This window comes from Zophobas morio, unplaced genomic scaffold (genome assembly GCF_036711695.1).
Source record: "Zophobas morio isolate AGI-343-1 ecotype UQ-CSIRO unplaced genomic scaffold, CSIRO_AGI_Zmor_V1 ptg000004l, whole genome shotgun sequence".
Taxonomy (NCBI): Eukaryota; Metazoa; Arthropoda; class Insecta; order Coleoptera; family Tenebrionidae; genus Zophobas; species Zophobas morio.
The window spans coordinates 250,166-261,246 of record NW_026972109.1 but is presented as its reverse complement, the minus strand read 5'-3'; the positions used below and the strand labels follow the sequence as shown (position 1 = coordinate 261,246).

The following is an 11,081-nucleotide window of genomic DNA, read 5'->3' as shown; positions in this document are numbered from 1 at the left end:
ACACGCAATGTTAACAGTTTTATTCTACTAAAAATTTTATTACATGGTATAAATTATATAATATTAATATAGTTAAATGCTAAAATTTAACAATACTATCTTTGGACAAAGAAGAAATGCATACTTGTGGGTTATGAAATGATTACTGATAACATAAATTTTAGTCTCCATTTTCGCCTTCCAGACTATAGTGGTGTTTTCTGAGCGCCATTAATCGATGTCTCTCTTGTTCCAGCTCCTTTTCTAACTCCAAAACTCGAACTTGAGATTCCATTTCTAACCTTTTTGCTTGGTGTAGGGTTAGATTAGTCGCGTCAAATTCCTCTGCAACAATTAATTTAGACACGTTTCACAAAACCGCTGCTAACAAGTACCCGCTTCATCAATCAACTGGCTGCAATCCTTGACAGTCCCGACGACCGTTCCAGTAGCCCTAGTGACGCCCTTCGACGCTTGCGTGAGCTGTTGTAAATTCCCGCTATTCCTATCAGCTTTAACTCTACTCGCTACCACTAACTGAGCAGTTGAAGCCGCGATTTCTTGAGCTGCTACAATCAGTTGTTCCAGTTTTCCGTTGGACGAAACAACCTTGTCTGCTGCCGTGCTACAAACAAATTAGTAGTGGTCTAGAACCCCCACTATAGTCACACTTACAGCAAAAATTTCGCCGCGACTGCGACCGCTTTGGCCGCTGAAATAAACCCGTCGGTCCATTGATGGTTCCTTTTGTAAAATTCTTTGGCACTTGCGGTTCCCTAAAATCATAAATATTGTAACTTTGGTGGCAATTATTTCAACTACGGACTTTTCCTTGAGCAATGATTTCGGCTTGTAGTAGTTTAGATTTTGCTACTAGAATTCGTATAGCTTGCATTAGGTTGGTACAAGAGTCTAAAATTTTGCTGTTCACTTCTAGCTTAATTCCAGAATCCCTGCTCCTGGAGTTGGTTAACATTTCCTAAAAAATTAAATAAGAAAAGAAAAGCAGTGACTAACTGTAACTAAACTCGTAATACCTGCATTCGTTTGGCCGTTTCTTCTATAACTTTGTCCATTTCTGACATCTCACTCTCTAACATGTCTGCAAGATTTCCGGCGTTTTGTCCCATTAAAGAGATGTTAATATCGTCTGCTAACGTCGCAACTTCTTGTAATTTCTGGATGGTTTTCGTCTGCAACGGTTTAGTGTCTGTCTTCTCCTTAAAATTTTGCAGAAGTTGTAGAACTATTTCACCCAAATTTTTACACTCTTGTGCGATTTCTAAAATACAGAAAAGAATTAATCATCCCTCCAAATGATATAACAATAAATACTTCACTTTCTCCAAAACTAATATCCGGACTTTTATTAGCCGTGGCCCTTCCTTGTAGAATAAAAACAACAATTCGATGGGAAATTTCGTTGGCCGTGACCAACATGTACGAATTTTCGGAAAATATTCGATCAGTGTCGTAGTTTAAAACCCCCAAGCAACTTTTCGAGAGGTCGTTTAAGTAGTCGGGACTACAAATAAGTGCGGTCAAAGCGGGATTATCAACCTCGTGTATCGCACCCCTTAGCATATTTTCGCTACTCTCAATCGCTTTCAAAATTATATCTTTAATATCGTCTTGAAAACCGCTCCTAACTGTAATAAAAACACACAATTATAAATAGTTTTTTTTTTTCAAGTTTACCTTGGTCGATCTGGCGCTCCAACTGCGACTTTTGGGTCGAAATTTCCTGAATTTCCGCCTCCAACCGATCGATTTTCGTCTGCGCCGATTTTATCTGCATATCCAAGTTGTCTCTATCGCGACAAACATCGTCGATGGTTTTTTTCAAAATCTCCGTCTCCATATTAAACAACTCTTTATCTCTTTTCAAATTTTGCAATTCTTCGTCTTGACTGGTCGCTGATTGTTGGAAACGGTCCTCGACTTTGGAGACTTCGGCCCGCAAATTCAGCACCGTCGCTTCCAGCTCGTTTTTTGTTTGTTCGTAGTTTTCGAGCGTTTTTGCCGTCTGAGACAACTTTTTTTCAATGTCGGCTTTCTCGCGCAATTTCTGGATGTGGTCGTTGCGCAGCTTCACGTAAACGTCCTTCAGTTTGTTGAATTTTTCGTCTTTGACTTTTTCTGTAAAAAAAAACGAGGTAGAGTGTTTGTCGCAGATGCTGGTCGAGTATTACGTTCGGAGTCCTGCGACTGCGCGACCGCGAAGGCTTGATTCATCAGTTCTTCTTTGACCTGGCGCTCTTGTACTAATTCGCTTTCTTTGGTAACTAAGTCTGTTTCCAGAGCCGTGATTTTGTTGTGAAAATCGTCGACGGTCTTCTGGTTTTTAAGCAATAAAGCACTGAAGTCGGCACTACGAAGGGAAAATCAGTCTCGCGAAGTTTTGAGGTTGTTTGTACCATTGTTTAAGTATATTATAGTTGGACAACCTAATACAAATTTTGCTTCGCCTAAATAGTGAGCTTTAGGACAAGGAATCCAGGGGGCGTGGGACAAATTTTTCATCAACGCGCATTTTCACTACAGTGAGCCAACGTATTAGGTTTATTTTACTCTACATCAGATGGCGCCATCAAACATTAGCAAAGGCAAACACCCTTCACTCTGCTCTCATACGAGGAGTTATCCATAAATCCATAATTAACATTGTTTCGTAAACAGTAATGTGTATAAACATATATGTACAAAATATGAAAATATACTTGACATAAAAAATATGAAGCAACGCGTTGTAACGTGATAAGAAAGAATTGATTTTAAATGAATTTGACGCATATTTTTATTTGACTATATCTGAAGACTGACAGAAACTTTCCAAGGGTTTTTAAACTGGTATAATTGTTTAGTTTTACAAGATTAAAGTAAAACAAGATTTTAAGTAAAATTCAGATTCGTGGTGTTACAAAAATATTAACACAAAATGAAAATATATCTTCAAAGTAAATAACAGAATGACTAAACTTTCGGCGTTAACATTACAAATAATTACAAGAGAGAAAAAAACGCATTAAGAACTTAAGAGGCATGTTTGTAATATCGAGTTGTTGAAGGCTGCTTTGAAGACTGTTTGTTTCTATGAAAAACAATTGCTGTTATCGGATATTTTGGTAGATTTTGTTCCAAAAATACGAGATAACTAATTGTTTCTTGAACTAGTTTCCGTAACTTCTAAAATTTAAAAAGGATACGCCGTTCTGCTGTAATAAAATCTAGAATAAGGTCAAAATCACACTAATATTACATCTGATTTTGTTAACCACATGAATATAATTTACATTAAAATAAGTTACAGACATTGTTTGAAATGTTTATTATAGTTCGAAAACAAGATAAAATAAATAAATAAATAAATAAATAAATAAATAAAATGTGCAGTTTATTCACTTCAGAATTTTAGTATAAAAATAATTATGTTTGAAGCTTTATTTTGTCTGTTCGATTTTATTGGGTGTATTGGGCCCCTCTCGGGATATAACACCGATATCATTGCACTGACCCAACGTTCTTCAACCGATGGGATGATTTATTACTTCCGTTATGCTGGCCCTACACACAGCGATTTGGTTTTCGGATTTTCGGCTAGATCTGCACAGTTAACTCTTTGCGCACTGCACACTGACATAGAGTATTTTGTTCAGGCGAGCATCAAAAATATTACGCCGAAAGCACTTCTTCAAGTGTTATTTTTTTTGAGATGTCATATTTGTCAGCGTTTCCAAAATTTTGTTCTTTCCACAGGTCAACTAATTTTTCGTAAACCGCATTTTAAAATTTTTGTTATTGTATTTTTTACTTTTTAATTTTCTAAGGCATGAAAAAATCCCATATAGGTTTCTATGAATTTATTAACGAAATCAACTGATAACTTGCGCGCCATTTTGTGTTAATTAATACCAATAGTGATTATGATAATTTTATAATTATCATTTTAATGAAATTGTGTTCTTCACTTCGCGAACGACAGCAAACAATTTAAAATTACCGCTAGTCAAGCACCTGAAAATCCATCTCTCCCAAATATGTCTTTCTTGGCACGATTTGTAATCCGAAGTCTCCCTCCACATGCAATTTTTCATCGCCTGAGAACTTGTTTGATCTACAGACCAAAGCACACTCAGGCCAATATCGGCTTTAAGCGATTTATCTATAAACCGATATTCGTTAGAGTTGATCTGATACACATCCACTACGAAGAACTAACCCATTTCGACCATTGGACTTTACAACGAATAAGTGAACAAAGTTCTTGAACATCTTAACGATTTAATACATAATGTTCCCGAATGACAAAATTTATATTTCAAATTGTATTATCAAATTACACCCTCCAAAATTTGTCACGAACAATGAAATGACGCAATCTCCAAATTTTACAATAGTAAAGTTATAGTTTCGTCCCGTTTACGGTTTATGCATCCGTGTCGAGTTTTCACCTTGGACGTCAAGATTTTTGGAAAAAAAAATCAACATTTTCGAATTTATAATGTTATTTAAATTTTAAAAAGTAGAATAGTCCTGATCTTGTGATTTATACCTAAATACGCTATTGGGATTTTTCGGCTTGTCGATTTCTCGATTTTTCAACTTTAAATGTCTCAATTTTTCAATATTTCAATTTTGGGCTTTTCCGATTCCTCCATTCCTTAAATTTTCTATTTCTCGATTTTTTTATTTTTCGATTTTTCAATCTTACGATGTTTCAATGATACGATTTCTCAATTTCTGTCCTCTTCAATTTTACGGTTCTTAAATATTTCGATTTTTCAATTTTTCAAATTTTCACGTTTCTAAATTTTCAGTTTGCCGATTTCTAAAGTATTTTTTTTATTTGTCCATTTCTGGATTTCCTAAAGTTTCGATTTTTCACATCTTCAATTCCTCAATTTTTCGATTTTTTAAGATTACGATTTTTCAATTTTGCTTTTTTAGATTTTCGATTTCTCAATTTTCCAATTTTTTAATTTCTCAATTTTTTGAATATTTCTTTCAGTTATGAGATTTTTCAATATTTCAATTTTTCGACTTTTCAATTTTTGAATTGATGGATTTTTTTTGATTTCTCGCTTTTTTCCTTTTTGGATTTTCAATTTATTGTAAACTTTAGATTTTTCAATTCTGGGACTGTTTAATGCTTCGATTTCTCAATTTTTAAACTTTTCGATGTTTTAATATTTCATTTTTTAAAATTCTAGGTTTTTCGATATCTCGAGTTTTCAGTTCTTCTATATTTCAATTTTTCAATTTTTCGATTTTTTGAATTTTAATTTTTGATTTTCCAGTTTTTCTTTTTTAAAATTTTTCGATTATTCAATTTTTTAATTTCTCAATTTATCGAATTCAGATGTTTCGTTGTTTTGATTGTTCAATTTCTCAATTTTTCAATTTTTTACTTTCCTTTTCGGCTTCCGACTCCTCAATTTCTCGATCCTTCGATTTTTCGATTTCTCGAAGTCTCAGTTTTTGAATTTTTCGATGTTCTGAAATTTGGATTTCTCGGTTTTTCGATTTTTTTCTTTTGAGCTTTTCAATTTCTGGATTTTCCAATTTTTCAATGCCTCGATTTTTCAATTTTTCAAATTGAATTGGATTTGTCGATTCTTCAATTTTGCGATATTTTAATTATTCATTGTTTTAAATTTTAGTTTTTTCGATTTCTCGATTTTTTGACTTTTCAGTTCTTCAGTATTTGAATTTTTCAATTTTTCAAATTATTGCGTTAAATTTTCAGTTTTTTGATTTCTCAATTAATCTATTTTTGATTTTCCCATTTCTCAAAGTTTCGATTTTTCAGTTCTTTAATTCTTCGATTTTTCGACTTCGCTTTATTGGTTTGTCGATTTCTCAATTTTTGGATATTTCTTTCAGTTTTGATATTTTTCAATACTTCGATTCTTTCATTTTTCGACTTCTAGATTTTTCTATTTTTTATTTTTGGATTTTCAGTTTTTTGTTTTTTATTTCAATTTCTCAATTTTCCAACTTTTCCAAATTTTAATTTTTAAATTTCTAGATTTTTCGGTTTCTCGAGTTTCCAGTTCTATATTTTAATTTTTTAAATTTCCAAATTTTTAAATTTTTTGACATCTCAATTTATTGAGATACGGATGTTTCGATGTTTTGATTATTTAGTCTCTCGTTTTATCAATTTTTCCATATTTAAGTTCTCGATTTTTCGACTCCTCGATTTGTTGGTTTTTCGATTTTTTGCTTTTCGGTTTCTCGATTTTTCGATGTTTCGATTTTTGATTTATCCGATTTTTCAATTTTCCAATTTTTTAAAATCTCGACTTCTCGATTCGTTGATTTTTCAGTTTTTCGATTTTTAAATTTTAGAATTTTATTTCTTTTTGTATTTTTTGATGTTTGGATTTCTCCATTTTTCAGTTTTAGGATATTTTAACTTTTTGTTTAGGATGTTTTAAATTTTTGATTTTTCGATTTTTTAGTTCTTCAATATTTTTTTATTTTTCAAATTTTGACGTTTCTGAATTTTTAGTTTTCGGATTTCTCAATTAATCTATTTTTTTATATTCCCATTTCTCCACTTCCTAAAGTTTCGATTTTTCAGTTCTTCAGTTCTTCAATTTTTCGATTATTCAGGTTTTTGATTTTTCAATTTTTCGATTTTTTAAGTTTGCGATTTTTAGACTCTGCTTTTTTGTTTCTCAATTTTTTAATTTCCTATTTTTTTGATATTTCGTTCAATTTTGTGATTTTTCAGTTTTTCGATTTCTCAATTTTTTTCGATTTTTTGAGTTTTCAGTTCTCTATATTTCAATTTTTCAATTTTCGGAATTTTTAAATTTTCGATTGTCCAATTTTTTTTTATTTTTCGATTTTCCAATTTTTCGATGTTTCAATTTTTGAATTAACCGATTGTTCAATTTCTCGATTTTTAAATTTTAGATTTTCCAATTTTAATTTTTTTGATTTTTTTATGTTTCGATTTCTCGATTTTACAATTTTCCCATATTTGAATTTGTCAATGTTTTAAATTTTCGATTTCGAGGATTTACTGTGTTACAGTAGTCATCAGTCATTACTCATAAAGAACGATTATTGCTGTGCCTACATACTGGTAAGCACGTACATACAAGACACATTTAAGGCTGTTTTAAGTCTGCTAGATATAATTTTTGCAATTTTAAATTTATTTCTTGATGTCTAAATCGTATGTATTTAAATGGTGATGAATATTTTGTGGTACAATCTTAGGATAAAATGTATTTTGGTTTCAAAGATAATATGTATTTAATGATTTGACTACTGTTAATAAAAAAAATACGTAAGATGTTCATATTGAATTAATTTGGTGTTCATAGTTTGATGATAACCCATAGTTATTCTGGAGGCAAATTAGATGACTTGTTACTTATTAATTAAAGTAGTGGTCGTTTAATTTCGTACCTTTAAAGTGGACGAAGGGACGCATATTTGTTAGCCATGCAGTTCATGGATAATAGGTATACCGCGATAATATTAAATTTTTGTTACCTTAACCTTGAAACAGGTATGCACTACATATACATATATTACATATATGTAAAGTCTTCAACACGTACGTTTGCTTATTTTGTGACTGCTTCCCGTACAACGTACTGATTAATACGTCCGTTTACTATCTTATCGACATCACGTGTTTACGGACTATTTTTACCCCCTTTCGTAAGGTACCGCCACTTCATAGTGAAGCGAGTGAGATATAAAATATATATTCATTCTTTTCTACATGGGAAAGTGATTGTCCGTATAGGTTGTCCAACTATAATATACTTAAACAATGTTTGTACCTTAATTTGTCGTATTGGTTTCGTAGAAAATCCCTCTCGGCGATGAGTTCCTGGTGCGCGGGTCCAGGCGACGTTGAATTACTACTATGACTATCTACAAGGTCCATGTGGTCAGACGTATCAATCAGACTACCCTCAGTTTGATGGTGCTCTTCTTCAGGTTCCTGAGGTACAACTACCTCCTGAGTTACATACATCCGAAGATCGGACTGAATTAGAAAATTCGGAGGATTCTAATAATTAATCTTTAGTAGTAAAAAACCCCTCAAGACACTCAATACATACTTCTGGTAACGGCGGAATCGCTATTAAATCCTTAAAATACTGCAAATTACTCGTGTTTTGGTAAAACTGCTTCAAAAGTCTAAACTGTTTAAGAAATCTTTGCCTATGCCCCGCGAGAATATCCGGTGGAAGCGAAAAATGAAGCTTGAAAAGTATCTTGACGCAATAATCGTACAACTTGGAAGCGTCTTGAATACACGGGATTAAAGGCGCCAGACGGCATTGACCCGCACTGGTCATCGAATTCGACCGAGCCATATCGAGCGATCCAAACACAGCCTCTTGCAAATCGATGATATTATCCAAGTAGTCGAACATTTCCACGCTCATTTGGAAGCTGAAAGTGTCAGTCGAAATAGGAGCGAAGCGAGCAACCCACTTACAAGTTATTAATGTCGTTGCCGCCAATCGAGTCGAGTTCGTCCGGCGTCACACCCAAATGCCCCGGAAACCTCGGGTTTTTCCTATGAAAATCTAATTTCGTGATCAAGAGTGAGGTGTACAGTCGGATCATTTTGCCATAGCCGTCTTTCAAGTGCACCTACAATCCACATTTTATTCCACTGTGATACTTTTTTCCAAACGCACCCAAAGTTTTCCAATTTCGTCTAAATCTTTAATGTGGCGTTGGCTATGTACGAGACATAAGGGGTGTCCCTCACGTAATATTTTGTGCACGACATGACAGAATTTCCACGCCACTATTCGATCGTCCATTGCCGGTAGCCGGAGTGCGATGGCCCAGAAAGTAGTGGCGCCTTGAGTGTGGAATGTACCAATAATAGCTGAACGGACATGTTTTTGTTTGACCGGAGTTTCTTGACTATTAATCGCTTTAGACAAAGCTTGAGTCTGTAAAAAAGCATTCGTGTTTTCATATTTTTTAATCATCGTGGTCGGATTGTTGTACGCAAAACAATGTCGCTGTTTGGTACTTACGTATTTGTCGAGATCTCGCTCTGAATAAAGCTTAGCCATGTTTAAGTGTTAGCTGTGTAACTTCCGAAAGAAACATGCAATTTTTAAGGAAGGTTGAAAATCACGCCATGCAAATCTGAAATTAAATCTTAACAAGCTTATCGGTTATAAAAATATATCTGTCTATATCTACTCTGAGCAGATAAGAGATAGTGTCGAACACCACACCTGAATTTCCGGAGGTTCATTAGATACTTTTGTTAAAGAGCATGCAAAGTTCAAGCGCTTGGTGTTTACGGATTATCTAGATCTGAACACCAAGTCGTTATTAATCCCGAACGGCGATAGGACGCCACTATTTTCCCACTGAATCGCAGTATCAGACTACTCGAGAAATTTCAGATCTAAATGATCACGTAAAAATTAAGCAAGCAGACAACTTAGACAGAATATTCTTACCAAATGGAACTTACTTTAGTCGCTTTTGATTAATGGAACGAACTACCAAAGAATTATGAGAGCGAGGACTTAACTACATGATTTCTAAAGTGCAATGAAAGTGACGAGTGTGCCACCCACTTTTTTCTAGTTACTACAGAAGTAAATATTTGCCGCTTCGTAATTTTGGTGTTCTTACCCAATCACCGATGTTTCCGGTTTTTTGTTTATTTAAAGGAAATTGGCTAAAAGCAAACCGAATAGATTTGGCCGTTCATGAATTCTACTTCAGTGCGTTAAATTAAATTAGAGAAATCAAAGAAAACTATCGCGATTAAAAAATCTCTCTTTTAATAATTTCGCTGTGCTTGGTGCGATGACTACGTATTTATTTATTTGAGTTCTACTACGAAGAAACGATGCGTCACCTAATTCATGAAACAGCCTGTAGACGATTTGTAATAGTGTTTTTTAAATTTTAGCAACACTTCTCGCGAATAATCACGAAATGGGAAACCATGGGGGCACATTTTTAAAAAATATAGTAACAGTTGTGACAGATGTTAGGTGGGTGCTGTTTAACCTAAAAAGCAAGTTGAGGTTAAAAACACCACACCGTATCCGGTTAAATCTCGATAAGATAAATATTAATGATAATATAAACACTAGTATTAAAAATAGAAGCAAAATATGCACACATTCATTCCAAATTTTCCACACCACTTCACAAAATATTTAGGTTAGAAAACCCGTATTTCGTTTGTCGGAAAATATGTAACTTGTATTGCAAACGAGCGGCACAAAATTAGTGTGTGTTGTTCTTACCTGCGACTTTTCGAAGTTTTCACGTTCAATTTCTAAACTACTCTTCCTGGGGTATAAAACTCTAGGTAAAGATAACGAAGCCATACTACGCGAATATTTAACACAATATTGAATTTGTCACTGTAGCGTCAATTTTACCGACTTCACATTCATTCTGATAAATTATATGAGAGATTTATAAAACGATATACCTGAAACAGCAAACTTAGGACGTTAACGCCTTACACTTTCTACGTTGTTACCACTTCATTACCGTCATTTCCATTTGCCGTCATTCATCACAACATAACCTACGCGAGTGGTGCATTGCATCTACCGTGAAAAAACAGAAATTGGATTACACCTACAACTTGGATCAAAGGTGTTATGTTGGTTGCCTACGTTTTGTTTGAATTAAACATTTTGATTTATTTGAGCGTTTTTCTACTTTTGTTGCAGATTCCAGTTGCGTGTTCATGATTCTAAGTAAAATCTTTCTGCTTTTGTGTTTACACGTTACTTTTGGAAGATAAATAAAATTTTGTTAATTTTGGGCTAGCTTCGATTTTCGCGCTGGTGATGTTGACCCTAAACTATTTTATCACAACTTAGAAAAGTGATAAGGATTTTCTTAATTATTATTAAAATATATTTCTAGAATTACTTAAATCTTATCAGACAAAATAAATATTTGACAGGTTAATGAGAGTAATAGAGAGGTAATTGCGTCAAATATGGCAATAAAAAAACGAACAATTTAAATTATTTAAAATCATAAAAAATAAACTTTAAGATTATTACTAACTATTATTCAATCAAAGATATTACATACTTAATATGTACAAAATA

The 11,081-nt window shown here is 33.4% G+C and overlaps 1 protein-coding gene across 6 annotated transcripts; it reads right to left on the bottom strand.

Annotated features, from left to right (window-relative positions):
- Nucleotides 1-5: 5 nt before the first annotated feature.
- Nucleotides 6-10,571, bottom strand: LOC135136460 (huntingtin-interacting protein 1). Of its 6 annotated transcripts, none has more exons than XM_064065746.1 (14): nt 10,496-10,571; nt 10,254-10,444; nt 8,661-8,924; nt 8,456-8,613; nt 8,073-8,409; nt 7,788-8,020; nt 2,172-2,350; nt 1,678-2,118; nt 1,320-1,628; nt 1,017-1,261; nt 806-958; nt 655-755; nt 375-604; nt 6-324 (listed from the first exon to the last, which is right to left on the bottom strand). In XM_064065746.1, exons 2-14 carry the CDS (start codon nt 10,335-10,337, stop codon nt 161-163), a joined length of 2,898 nt encoding a protein of 965 aa, XP_063921816.1. In that variant the 5' UTR covers nt 10,338-10,444; nt 10,496-10,571; the 3' UTR covers nt 6-160. The 6 variants fall into 6 exon arrangements, with proteins under 6 accessions (XP_063921816.1, XP_063921824.1, XP_063921851.1 ...); XM_064065754.1 differs by having other exon boundaries at nt 10,507-10,542; XM_064065781.1 differs by lacking the exons at nt 10,254-10,444; nt 10,496-10,571 and adding exons at nt 9,012-9,126; nt 10,445-10,488.
- Nucleotides 10,572-11,081: the final 510 nt, after the last annotated feature.